General features: G+C 40.3%; 1 protein-coding gene across 4 annotated transcripts in view; it reads left to right on the top strand.

Annotated features, from left to right (window-relative positions):
* The first annotated feature begins 862 nt into the window (after positions 1 to 862).
* The window catches only part of MYOM1 (myomesin 1), a 75,487-nt gene continuing 62,081 nt past the window's right edge, over positions 863 to 14,268 (top strand). For 2 of the 4 annotated variants that reach the window (XM_056485369.1, XM_056485368.1), the window contains exons 1-3: positions 863 to 1,019; positions 4,489 to 5,141; positions 13,032 to 13,169. In XM_056485369.1, coding sequence (XP_056341344.1) covers positions 4,549 to 5,141; positions 13,032 to 13,169 — 731 coding nt within the window. In that variant the 5' untranslated portion in view covers positions 863 to 1,019; positions 4,489 to 4,548. The remainder of the gene's footprint in view (positions 1,020 to 4,488; positions 5,142 to 13,031; positions 13,170 to 14,268) is intronic. The other 2 variants (XM_056485370.1, XM_056485371.1) reach the window with 1 other exon arrangement.

Below are 14,268 nucleotides of genomic sequence, written 5' to 3'. Positions count from 1 at the left end.
ACAGGTGTGAAAAGAAGCTGTAGCAGAACTGATTTCTGTCGATGCAAATGCACAAAACAAAATGTACTTATCACATTTATTGAAAGCTAAATTTTAAAATTGTGTTTACAATGAAGTCACACTGCATTCCACCTACTAGATCTCAGATAACAAAACTTGTTCTGGTATAATATTCAGCCACACTGATTACTCATTTTTGTGCCAGAATGCTGTGACCAAAATGAAAGAAGACAAGCCCATTTAATTATTCCTAGAGGTAGTACTGTTTAATTTAGAAACAAAAAGTTGTATTTTAGAGCTACATTGTTTATATCTACTTAAATGCCTCATGAGGTCATGTTCTTAATTTATTATTTTATCTTAAAGAAGATGATAAAAAAGTACACTGTCAACAGAACAAAGAAAATCCATTTCTATTGAAATGTAACTCTCATGACTTTAGAGAGTCTTGGTAGATTGTCATTAAGCTGAAATATTTATATTACATGTACTGTGGCTTGGCATTAAAAAAGGAACCAATAAAATGTTCATATTCTTGTACCATAGCAAAGGTCAATACATGGATTAGTCTTTCCTGGTTTCTGGTTCATGACACAATTTTTTTTTCTCTCCTCCTAAATCTGATGTAACTAAGGAAAAAAATCCTAGAAATAATTTTGAAGTGGAATTTTATGCAGAACTTAGTGAGGATATTTTAAAGGGAGAAGTCTGTATCTCCTTTAGTTTGAAGCTGCCGTCATCGTGTCTTTGCACAGAGATAGTTCAGAGTATCAGTATCTGTCTCTGTCTCTCTCCCTCTTCCATGCTATATTTATAGCATCCCCCTGGCCATAAAAGGTCTGGACTGGGGCTCTGACATTCCACTGACTGCAGGCATTATTTTTGTTCTGGACCTTGAAGTCCAGTCCTTACCCCTCGTCCTAACTACCTCTTCCTTTGCTGGCTTCACTGCTGCTGTATTTTTGTGCTATTCATCCACTTGGGAGCTCTTCCATTTGCTGCCATTCGTTTGGGTCCTGGTAAGTGGTTTTTTTTTATGCTGGAAGGTTTTATGTGTTCAGTTATTTTTAATCTGAATCTCTAATGCCAAGTTGAGAGTAGCTCCCTTTATTCTTCTTAGCTCAGCAGTTGAGGGATTTGTGGATGTGAATTGAAGACATCTGAAGGTTCAGCTGTGAAAAAAAGAAAGTAGTGCAGGGGCTCTTTGCATATTGTCACAGTACTCTCAAATAAAGCATGGGTTACTGAGATACAGGAGGGGTTTGTCATTAATCTCCTGTGGGCTTAGAGAATGTTTAAATAACATAAATATTTTCTTGTTGCATAGGACATTATACTTTCTTTGCTTACAATCTATTAATCTATTTCACTATTTTCATTGACTGATAGAGTAGATTTTTAAAGAATTACACAGACTGATAGACAACACAAGAGGTAGTGCCAGAGGAATCACTTCCTTTAATGTGTAGCTATGAACTATGGACAAGAACAGAACTGCCTGTCTGCTCAGTAGTAATTTTAAATACTCAGTTCAACAGCTGCTAAAATATAGCTCTAAAAACTGTGAATTCATCTAACTATGGCCACTAATATTTTTAGGCCAAGCTCTGAAGTACTACACTGATCTTGAGAGGGAGTGTTGCCCTCACACTGAAGGGGGCTGGTTAGTGCCTGCAGACTGAGTGGGTGCAGGTAGCACAGATAAAATTTAAGAGCTGGGAGTCAATGTGATAGTCAGGCAGTGCTCCAGGTAGGAGCAAAGTCCTTGGAAGTTTCTGAGCTACTTGTCATCTCTGATAACATCACACTACTGCATCTGATCAGGCTAATGTAACCAACTTATGCTGGCCTGTGAGCAATCCACGATGTTTCAGAGGAAATATAGAACATAACTCATGTGTGATAAAGTACCTGTGAATGGAGTTTCCTTTTACGTTATGTGAGTCAGTTTTTTTTTAATTTGAACTATGAGAGCTCAGTCTGTGCTCAGTGCCTGCCTTGCTATCATAGTCCTTGCTCCCATCACAGACTTTTATTCCTGAGGACAGTGAGATCCAGACCTTTTGTGTTTGGAAGAAAAATTGTTTCCTTTGTACATTTTAACTTGTTCTTTTGGTCTGATAAAATGTAAATGAAATGCCTCATTTAACTTCTTAATGGTCAACACCTGCAGTGCTTCATACTTGTGGATCACCTTCCACACTTAGAAGCCTGGAAGGCTGTGGGAATTTCTGAGCTGAATGCCTGTTAGCATGGTGACTGTTGTATGAATGATGAAACCAGCCAACACTTCAAATAAAGCTGGTGAAGACAAAACTGCAGAAGGAAAACAGGATGTTCTCATGTTCCTTCCCTTTCAGTCTGCAAGACAATATTCTTCTGTGCGCCTTAACCTTCCTAGGCTGGGATCACAATGACTTAAAAGTCCTGAACCCAGCTCCACAGAGCTGGAAGAGGAAGGCAGTGAAGAAGAATGAAGAAAAAATCTTCTGAAACTAGGGAAATTAGGAGGAACTGCATACTGCTGGTAGCCAACAAAGTGAAATAAGTAACAACACAAAATGCTGACAAGTATTAAAAACAAGGATGGTAGAGAGTATAATTGCATTCCTTCAGACTGACATGAAAAAAATAGTCAGCATTAGGAATAAGGGAGTTAAAAAGGAGCATAAATTTTTGCCATAGAGACCAATGGGCTAACACTCTTTCCCATTTCTCCTTCTTCCTCAGATAAAAAATAAAGTAAATGCATTATCTCATCTACTTGAGATCACAGTTTTGCTGTGGTCAGGATATCAGCAAATTCTTTCACATAAAATGTTTCTGAATAAGTTTCTTCCTTGCTGACTTCCTGCAACAAAATGATCAATTCAGTTATCCTACAAAGAGCATTCCCTTGTGAGATCCCTAAAATCCTCTTTGTTTCTGGTTTTTTATGTGTTTGGCTTTGGTTTGTTGGTTTTTTGGGAGGTTTCATAGTTTGCCTTGGTTATGGTGAATACCTCAGCAGTTATCAAAGAGAATAGTTTGAAATTTGTTGATTTGCTATCCAAACCAAATTCTAAAGGAAAAGCCAAGGACTGAAAACTAGGGAGCATAAACACCAGGTGAAAATCACAGAAACACAGAATATTCTGAGAAGGAAGGGGCCCACAAGGGTCATCAAAGACCAACTCCATACCTTATGCAGGACAACCCAATTTGGATAGCCAGACTTTCATGAAGTCATGATTGCCTTCCAGTTCTGCGAGTGTACTTTATGTCCAAACATTAAATCATTTTTCATTAATATGAAGAAAACAGCAGAACAATTTTCCTACTGTTGTGATTGATACTAAAAAAACCTCAAAACAATAACAAACACCTCTCACCATTGTTTTTGGATCTTCTTTAAATCCTTGTTATCATTTCCTTATTGTAGCTCATTTCTATTACTAATCAGGGACTTTTTCAGGGACAATCCTAGTAACCATGTGAGCCCAAAAGAAAGAGGAACAAGGGCTATGATATGGATTACTTGAGGCAAGGTTGCATGTCAAAGTAGAAGAAGTCAGTTATAACAACAGTGAAATAAAAAAGGAAAATAATGACTATGCTGCTGATTTTAAAACAAACAAACCAAAAAGAGAAATTCTTTCTGAGCTCAACTTTCATCTCATTTTGAGAGGGCAACTACCTCTCAGCTGATCAAAATTTGCACTACAAGTGACTACAAGACAATCAACAAATGATGTGCAAACTAAAACTTAAATGGGCCTATTGGCTGCAGGAAAAGTCTTAACAATCTTGAATATGATATTTTAGATTAAAAGAAAAGTATTTGGACTGAGGAGCATGATATTAGTTTACCCATTGCATACAGACTGGATCCCTGATTGAACTGTAAAAGTATAATGCACAGTAAGCCCTTTTAAATTGAACACTGGTAATGCACATTTAGAGAAAAACAGACATCCTTCTCAATCACAGTGCTTTAATTCACTGTTGCTGTAATAAATGGAACATTAAATTCAATCTGAAAATTGAATTACAAAGAGAAATGAAATGTTCATATATTTTTGTTTCAGCTTTTATAGCCTTGTTGGATTTGCTCATGCCTTTAAAAATAATTTATTACTTTATCATCTCTATTGTAATTGAACAAAATTATTTATACTATCTCTGAAGAAGCCAGGCACACAGTTTCATTAGTTTGCAGTAATAAGTGAGCACATAAGACTTGAATAGTTTGCAGTAGCAAGGAGTCAACTACAAATGAAGAGACACAACAGTGCAAAGGTTTGTGGTTATGATAGGTGATGTGAGCATCTTGAAACCTGAATATGAACCTGTCTGAAAGTCTAAATCACATCATAATAAGATAACTCTAAAGTCACTGCAGTTGATTTTTCAAGTTCAGTGTTAGTTTGTGTGAAGCTGGGTAGCATTTGTATGCTAACTCAGGAGTTCCTTGACAGTAATCCTTATGTTTGACCTGTCCTTTTTCAGACATCCTCCTGTTTATCTACACTGATAGAAGTGTGGTGAAGCCCAGAATTCGAAGGCACCATGATGTCTCTACCGTTCTACCAAAGACACCACGAGCACTACGACCGTGCGTACCGGCACAAAGCGCTGTCCTCCACGGTGAGCCAGTACCAGAAGGAGACCAAGAGCAGATCTGCTCTCTATGCCCAGGGATCTGCAGCTTACGCCAGGGGCTCCTCAGCCTACCGCCACTCGTCTGCAGGCTTCAGCCTTGACTCCTCGGCAGCCTACAGCCACGGCTCCTCAGCCTACGACCTCGAGTCGGCGGCCTACAGCCACGGCTCCTCAGCCTACGGCCTCGAGTCGGCGGCCTACAGCCACGGCTCCTCAGCCTACGGCCTCAAGTCGGCAGCCTACAGCCACGGCTCCGCGGCCTACGGCCTCGAGTCGGCAGCCTACAGCCACGGCTCCGCGGCCTACGGCCTCGAGTCGGCAGCCTACAGCCACGGCTCCGCGGCCTACGGCCACTCTGCCGCGCACAGCAAGAGATCTGCTGCCTACAGCCTCGACTCTGAGGCCCTCAGCACCAGCTCAGCTGCCTACAGCCATGCCTCTGAATCCATCAACAAGCTGGCTGCAGCCTACAGGCTGGGATCTGAAGCCTACAGCCTGGGGTAAGTAAACCCCTCTTCGAAGCGGCATTCTGCTTAGAAAAATGTCCAACCACTTCTTTGCCACAATGGCAAAACTCTCCTCCTCGTCCACATAAAGTTTCTCTATAACCTGGTGTTAGTATTTTTTCCTGGTCTGGTGTTTTCCCTTGGCTTTGGCAGTGGGAAGGACTGTGGTCAGCTTAGTTTGCAGGACTAGTTCATGTGTGAAGGTTGGACTGTCATAAGAATAGCCCTGGGGATGCTGATGTGGCTGAATGGTGACATTATTCACACTCCAAACTGGTTAGGCATGAGCTACCCCTCCTTCCAAGTTGTTTAGACATGTAAATACAGCTAAATTTAATATGAAGAGTTGAGAGAGCTTTTGGATTGAGGCTGTCTCTTATCTGGCCAGGTTGAAGTAGTAAAAGAACTCAAAGCTCTTCATGTAAGTTTGAGTTGATATGTCCATATATGATTCATTCTTCTCTGGCCTAATAGTTTCACTTTTGTACTGAGTGGTTCAAGAAAATGAAATTTTCACACTGTTTATTGGTTGAGGCATACTATTTCCAAAGTAGAAATAACCTGAAGTGTCCATCTTACATGAGAAGAGTAGCCATGCTTAGGTCTCACGGGTTTTTTTTTAAATTTAAGGTAATAAATACTGTTCAAACAATTTCATTAGCAGAATATTTTTTATAAAATAGTCTCATATTATTTGTATGTATATATCTCAAGAGATTGACATAAATTAGGGAAGTATTCATGTAAGATTAGAGCAGCTGTTAGCAATAGAGGAAACTATCAACAAATTATAGCTCACAATATCTCCTTGCTGTTACGCTTATGTAAAATTAAGAGTATCATTAGCAGAACTAATCAAAATTTGTCTTCCAGAAAATTTAAATTTTGAAAACTGAATATCCTCCCAGGATTGCAAATAATGAAATATTGGCCAAAACCAATGAGAAAAACACTACATGTGCCACAATAAAAAATATATTGTGATTTCAGCCTTCCCTTGGCTTTCAGGAAGCTCAGGGCCCAATCTCTATTTGCCAGAGTTTGCTCAGGAATTTGAACCTCAGGCTGTTACAGCCCAGGTGAATGGCTTTACTTAACTCCTCACAACAAGAAAGACATTGAGTTGCTGGAATGTGTCCAAAGGGGGGCAAAAAAGCTGATGAAGGTCCTGGAGCACAAGTCTTCTGAGGAGCAGCTGAGGGAAACACAGTTATTTACCTGGAGAAAGGGACACTCAGGGGAGGCTTTACCATTCTCTACAACTGTCTGAGAGTGCAAGCAGGCAGGACTTGGTCTCATCTCCCAGCTAATGAGACAGGATGAGGGAAAATGGCCAAACTGCAGTAGGGGAGGTTTAGACTGGATATTAGGAAACATTTCTTCACTGAAAGGGTGGTCAAGTACTGGAACAGGCTGACCAGGGAAATGGTGAAATCAGCATTCTTGGAAGAGTTAAAAAATGTGTGGCACTTAAGGACATGGTTTAAGGGTGGGCTTGGCACTGCTGGGTTACTGGTTGAACCCAATGATCTTAGAGGTTGTAATGATTTTGTGATTCTGTAGCTGATTGTCTTAGGCTGGGTTGTATCCAGGCTTTGCTGTTGAAACAATTTTATTTGTGCAGATAGTTTACCAGTGAGAAAGCAGTGAGAATCTCTTTTATAATCTGCTGGTGGAGGGAAGAAAACTGCAGGTGCTAGGATTGAGGGTTATGTTTCCAAAGGGGAGCTGGATAAGTGAAGATATCCCAGATTTCTGCACCAATGCAGCTGTGCCTGAGCTCTGTTGCTGACCCTAACCCAAAACTTGCTTCTTCTTGAAGAAAAAGTTCTCATAAAAAAGTAGAACTGCAAGTTGGAAAAAATGATTGTTAAAAAAACCTGTTTCTGAGTTCCAGTTACAAGCACTTCAGCTGTCATATGAGTTTCTTCTGAAACCTATATGTTCTTATTAAGAACTCTAATGTCAGCAGTGCATAATTGAAGGAAATTAAATTGCTTAGTTGAGACAGAACTTAAGACATTTTCAAGTTTCCTGAGGCTTTGCTTGAGATAAAAGTTTTTTGCATTAAAATAGCATATTTGCATATATAATACCCTGTACAAGACTTGCCAATAGATTGTCCAGTGATAAGAATGTCTCAGCTGCAACTTCTTTATTTCTGTGATCCTGTCATTGTGTTGGAGGTTTGAAAAATTCAGTGCTGCTACCTAAAACAAGGACTCTGGAGGTTAGATACATGTTGTTCCAATCTGTCTTACACAAAACTTAATTAACACAGGAGACAATATTTCTGAATGAAAATCTCAGTATTTAACTTGGGTTTATGGTTAATACAGGCTTTGTGTTGGGATTTATTTATTTTTTACAACCTATATTTTCAAAAGGTAAAGTGGAAAAAATAATGCAACTCTACAGTTAAATGTAGTTCAAATTTGAAGGAATTCTTGCCAAATTTGTACTGTCTTTCCCAGATAACCCAAGACACTTTAAGGGATAATGTGGAGACAAAAAGCATCACTCAAAAAAATTGGAGAAATCAAAGACATTTTGTTTTCATCCGTATGAAAAGAATGGTGTAGGAAAAAAAAAAAAAAGAGGCTTAGAATTCTTCCAGTTTTCTAGAAGTAGAAAAGGCTTTGAATGGAAATGCTGTATCTAAATGACCTCAACAGTAGTGTTTCCTTGAAATCAGAATGGATACACAAATCCAAATCCAGACAAAAATTTTCAGCTAACAATTGATGATTGCTTATCAGTGATTATTACCATCAAATATAGATTTATGCATAATGGATGTAGTTTTCTAGATAAACACCATTAAGCCAAACAGGAAAACTCAAGTACTAAGTTTTTATTAAGGTCACTTTTTTTAATCTAAAGTAGCTTTTGTTTAATTTATTGTTATTTCAAAATTTAAGTCTCATCCTTTTCTGTAGTCACAGTACAGGACAGTGTTCATGAAGCATTGCTGTTGGCATGCAGTTAGTGCTATGTGAGGAATTTATCACGGGGAAAGCAGTGGAGAAGCACTAGGAACTAGGTAACCTGCAAGACCTTGACCTGGACCCAGTTCTGTGACATTGAAGCCTTGCTTGAGAGGAAAACATTCCCAGAGTTTGAAGGAGCCATGGCTGGATTTCTCAGGAGGACGAAAAATTTTCCATGTGCAAGTGGCCTGTCCCTCACATTTCAAGTCTTCTTCACACCACAACAGCTTGAGGAAGTACAAGGAAAGAAATGAAAACTGGCAAAATCAAGGGCAAGTATGGAAGCTGGCAGCTCTGCTGGTTGCAGTTGGGCTCCCAAAAGAAAGGGCATCTCACCATGGAGAGGCTGCCTCTTCACACCCAGCCCTCCCCACCAGCTCATGGGGCTGTCTCTAGCGAAGCACTTCTTCTTTGGCTTCAGCAGAGGCAGGAAAAGTGACACTTGCTGCTTCCCTTGAGGCTCTGTCCCGGTGAGGGATGCATGCATGCCACAAGCCAATGTTGTGGCCACCCATCCTCTTCCCCACCCAATCCTTGAGGGCTGCCAGCATGGGCAAGTTGGCTCCTGGAAACCCTTCTTCCACAGCAGTGCTCCATCCTCCATATACTTCTGAGCAGCTTTGAGCCAGATCTGCCAAAGCTGGATCTGCACTACAGGGCTGTCAAACAGGACTGCTGGATTAAGCTACTTTAACTCTTTTTTGTGGAAGCTCAGTGGTTTGCCTTTGCTCAAACTTTTGCTGCTTTTCCATGTGTTATTCTCCTGTCTAGCAGTGTCAGATAATCCCATTGTGTCACAGACAGATTATCTGCCACCAAAAGGGACAGACACCTGCTTAGAGGGAAAACAGAAGTTACTGGTGTGGCTCAGGCATTTATTTACATGTATTCTGCAGGTCAGGTGAAACAGCAAAGACAGCAGCATAATTCAGGTGTACCAAGCAAAGAGAGGAGACATGCCTTATAGCTTGCAATTAATTATGCTGCCAGTGAGAGCCAATGCTCTTCTGAGCAGCACTGTAACCAGGATGGGGACAAGGCTGAGTAAATAATGCACTTCCAGAAACATGAGAAGACCATGATCTTGGCACTGCTCATCCTTTGGTTATTATAGGTGAGGGTTAAGAATCTGGCTTCCAGATGTCATACCCAAGTGTGGAAATGGTTTTAATGAGACCTGCTCTGTGGAAACAATTCCCCTTCAAATAAAATTGTTGTGGAAGCTGTGTTAAGGAATATTGCCAGCAGCATTGCCTGGGCTCATGACAAAGCTGTCAGCAACTTAAAATTAATATAGTCACCAGAGAGCATTTCTCATTTTTAGAGGCTGAATTTAAAGAGTCCTTTGCTGAAAATATTTTTTTTCCTTTTCTGTAACTGAGTTTGCCAATCTACTATCTCCTATTTACAGTAAGTTAAAATACTGCACATTAGGAAAGAAGCAGCTGCTAAAAAGGGAGCCTGGACAAGGCCTTGTGGCTAACAGAGCTTCTCCAGCAGGTACAGCTGTATGGTGTATACCATCATCTCTTTCTACTTAGGACAAGACACATGATTTTGTAGAGGTGTAAAAGAGCTTATATGTGCCTTTTCATGCAGTTGTGAAATACCTAAGGACTAGGGTGTTGTGGCCTGCTTCCAGAGCACATTTCTACATCCTCTGGGTGCAGACTCTGATTGGGCAGTGTGGGAAACCTGTCCCTTCAGGCACAGAAACAAGGGCAGTGCCAACATATACTCTGTCTGAGAATAAGACATGAAAATAGAACAAAGCATCTGTTTGGGAGTTGCAGTCAGTGTTTTCTTTAGTTCCTCTGTTAGGCTAGAGGGAAAAGTTAATAGCATCTCTTTTTTTACATCTCTGCAGAATAATGCCTGTGCCTTTTACAGCTCAGTGGCTCTAATGAAAAACAAGAAAAATACTAGCACTGATATTTTAACATGCTGAAAACTACTCTGAAGTAAGGACAGTAGGCTTAGGTCACCAACTTTGATAAGCCAGTACAGATAATATCTGACCTGGAAAAAAATATACATATGCTAGCTGGGCATATCAAATGAGGCTGAAAGATGTTAAAAGGTCATGGTACTGTTCCTCCCTATGAAACTAGAGAGCACTGATACCCTGCTCCAGCTCCTCCAGGGAGATTCTGTTCCACATATCAGGTAGAAGGTTGGAACATTTTAATATAAAAGGGCAAGATTTTAGAATCTGGTTCAAGAAACAGAGTCCTCCTTTGGGCCACCTAAATAATGGTTTTAGGCAGGATTTTATTTTTGTGTTGCCCAGGAAGAAATAGTAAGAACACAGGAAAACAGGGAAATAAACCTTGTGGTAGAATGGTGTTTAATCTATTTTCTCAAGCAAAGAGCTCCATTTGAATATGTGTTTCTACTAGCCTCCATTAGCTCTGCCAGAGCAGAAACAAGTGTTAGAATTTAGAAAGGAGAAACATTTTATGCTGCTTCAAGTTTATTCATCTGAACATTTTGGAGTGACTCTAGGTATCCCTCTGAAAACACCAGCTGAGTGCTCTGGTATGGTCATGAAGGTGAGATACTCAATAAAACACTTGGAGTGTTTGAGTAAAAAACCAGCCTTCAAACAAACAGAACATACAGCCATTTATTCCTGCCTTTTCAAATAATTTTAGAGAGATATAAGTGAAAGATAGCAAACCCCCACTACCACACAGGAAAGATATCAACAAAATGCCTGGCAGGGAATGATGGAAAATGCTATATATGCTTCCCATAAATTCCCTGCATAAGTGTGTAATCTGGACCTTAAATGAAAACTAAACTGACTGCAAGGCCAAACTCTCCTTTAGGAATAATGTGTTGGTTTAGATTTGAGAATGCTGTAAATGCCTGAGCTGAAATTTTCACCACATTTCAACTACATTTATGAAAATAGAAACTTCTAGACATTTTGACTTAAGTTCAATTGGTACTGTGATCCTTCTTGATCTAGAAACAATCAGGAATCAAATGGCCTCTTAACAGGTTCAGCCTAAAGCTCTGAGGAAATCTAATGGCTGTCAGAGACAAAATTCCAGGTTTGACCCATTTTTAAATAGGACAGGAATAAAAGTCACCTGCTAAGTAAAGACCTGCAGCTCCTTACAGACTCTAGTTCAATTAAGAAAAATAATGAAAATAGCTTGCCTTTGATGTTTCTCATCACTTATTTGATGAGTTATCCCAGTGCATTTGTGGCTTGCCATAGTGATTGCTCCACATCATTGTCCAACCCAGGAGTAAAGCCATGCACACCCCATTTCAATGTGTCTCTTCCTTTTTATTTTACTCTGCCTGGACAGTTCCCATGTGTTTTCTGCTTGGACTTCTGTCCCTAAAGCTGGATCTGCCTCTTTTGTGCCTGGCAGTCCTGAGCAGTGCCAGGTGTCAAAACCTGGATCCCACAGCATCTCTCTCCTGTAGATGTGGTGTGTGCCCTGGCTGACTCTGTGGTGCCTGACATGGAAAACCCTTGGCCCCAGCCCTGCAGTATGTGCCTCAGTCCCTCACTGGCTGTGCCTTCTGTTGTGTGCAGACCAGTTACAGGGGAGAAGGAAGGAGGGAGAAGCAGTGCACAGCTGCTGTTACCCCCTGAACTGAGCATCCCTTGGCAGCAGTGCTGTGGGCTTGGTGATGTGCACCATTAAGAAAGACAGAAAGAGAGGTAGAGAATGGGAAACTGATTTAACAGGAACTGGGTAGGGAGAGAATGCAGCCTGGGCAAAGAGATGGACACAAAGAAGTGAAGGAAGGAAAGATGGGAGAATGAAAGTGGACCTGTGTTATCTCACACACAGTCTCAGTGGATAGATAGCTGGTATATATTTTGGAAACTAAGCACTCTTTGTGTGTTGGTGGTGGTACTTTTGCAGGGATACAGCCTAAGGAAAACATTAGCCCAAGGATACAGTATTATATTGCATTATGCATGTGTAACATTCCCAGGGGCCCAGTGTTAGCATGGGTTTTGATATATGTGTACAGGGTGCTGTGTGGAGACACCAGTGTAAGCTATCCAGGGTGTGGGAAGCAGGTTATCCCTGACAGAGGCACATGTCAGGGCTAACAAGCCCTGCTGAGAAACCACCATCCTGCTCCTGTATCTGCACATGTAAGCAGGGAGCTCATCCTGTGTAGACAAATCCCCAGACCAGACGCAGTCACAGGTGATTTTCTGTGGTGATGTTGCAGGACAGGTGAATTAGACACTTTGGGGATTTATAAAAGGCTGACAAATAATCTGCATATTCCATAGATATGGGAACTAGAAATGTGTTGCTTTAGCAAATGAGGACCAGGTGTTGGGAGCTTCGTTTACCCAATTTGTAATTATTTAAAAAATTAACCTAAAGTGATTGCCTCAAATATGCTTCATGCTCTTCAGAATCCCTCCCAGGCTGGTGAGGATGGGGGGGAGCTCTTCTTCCTTTTCAGTCATCCTCCATTTATCTGTGCTATGTTAAATGGTGCTGCTTCACTCAGCTCTTATCTTCCAAAGGGCTGGAGTGGTATGGGAGAGCAGTGGGAATGGCAACACTGATTTCTGAGCAATGCAGTGCCCTACAGATTCTGTAGAGAGACTTAAATGATCTCCCCAAGTCCCAAACCAAAAAAACAAGTACATTGTTACCAGGTGTATTGTTTATCTATTTCGATTTAACATCAAGGGGCATAAGTGGTATGTTTGTAATGATGAGATTGTCAAAATTACACTTAGTTATGTGTTTAATAACTCTGATACTATGGCTATTAAAAATTATAAATTCTTGATTACAAAACAAGAGAGCAAAAAAATTTTAGTACTTTAATTGTATTTTTGAGTACTTCTTAACAACTTTTTTTCCTGATTTTAACAGTATAATTTTTATTTCAGACTGAAAAATTCCAACTTAATGATAGAAGATCAATCCTACAAGATGAGTCCCAAAGCAAAGAGAGCAAAACAGAGTTTGATATCAGAGGACAAAGAGAATGAAGCCTTAGACTACTCAGTGCCCATATTCACAGGACGGTATGTTCATTTTTATTTTGTTTGGTATCTTATTTCTGACATTTTATTAACAACTTATAAAATAACAAATCCATTAATCTGCCTTTACACTCGTGGATCTTATGGTGATAGTTTGCACTTCACATGAGTGATAAAAAGACAAAGAGAAGTCAATTGACTGGCAGAAAACTGGACATTGTTCATCCAGAGCCAGGACAAATGAACCTGCATGTCTGGACTTTGTTTTGAACACATCATCGTCAGGGCCACTTTCTATGAAATGAAAATATAATTAGAACCCTGCCTCTTGGGAACCTGACAAGCATGTTGTCCACATTATTTAGCTTATTCTTTTGGTTTGAAGACTTGTTCTGTAATCAAATATCTCTTACCAAGCATTAAACATAGAAACAATGAAACAACGTGCTAATGTCTTGTCCTGGCACACAGAAAACCTGGAATAAAACCAAATGCTTTCTCAAATCCATTGTAATGATTCCTACTGATCTCACTTGTTGGTGGTATTTACTGCATGGTTGCTACTGATGTAATACATCTTACTGCAGCAGTGTTCTCAGTAAAGCTGAATGTGAACTTTATGTGGAAGCCAGAACCAACATCAGCAAAGAGGCTCCCCTGCCCTTTTTGGGGTATGGCATAGTGATTTTAGTAGGAGTCTCCAGCAGTTCCAGCATAGTCACTTGTTCACATTAATACATACTGGGGTGTAGTGTGGAAAACTGGTTCCTGCTTAGAGGCCAGGAAAGAATTTCTTGCCCACCTCCAGCTGAACAGAAGCCTTCCTTCAACTTGCCTTTCCCCTGCAACACAGCATTTTTCAAGGGACAATTCCAAGTTGTTTCTAGGAGCCAGTGCTTTTCTTAATCAACATCCAATGGCACTTCTGCTTTGTATCTAAACTTGTGGTTTCACATGAACTGAGTTCCAGCTTGTCAGTGGAGGATGTGATTGCTCTGGGCCTTTTGAGCATTTGTGATGCTTTTGTGATGACAACAGTAGTTTTGTTTTTTATTAACTCCCTCCCACTATCTCGGAGTATTTTTCTCACCCTTTGTACATTCCTGTTTTGGTTTCTCTGCTCTTTGATCCAACCAACATT

This window comes from Oenanthe melanoleuca, chromosome 2, assembly GCF_029582105.1.
Source record: "Oenanthe melanoleuca isolate GR-GAL-2019-014 chromosome 2, OMel1.0, whole genome shotgun sequence".
In the NCBI taxonomy this organism is placed as follows: Eukaryota; Metazoa; Chordata; class Aves; order Passeriformes; family Muscicapidae; genus Oenanthe; species Oenanthe melanoleuca.
This window is presented reverse-complemented; position numbering and strand designations above follow the sequence as displayed.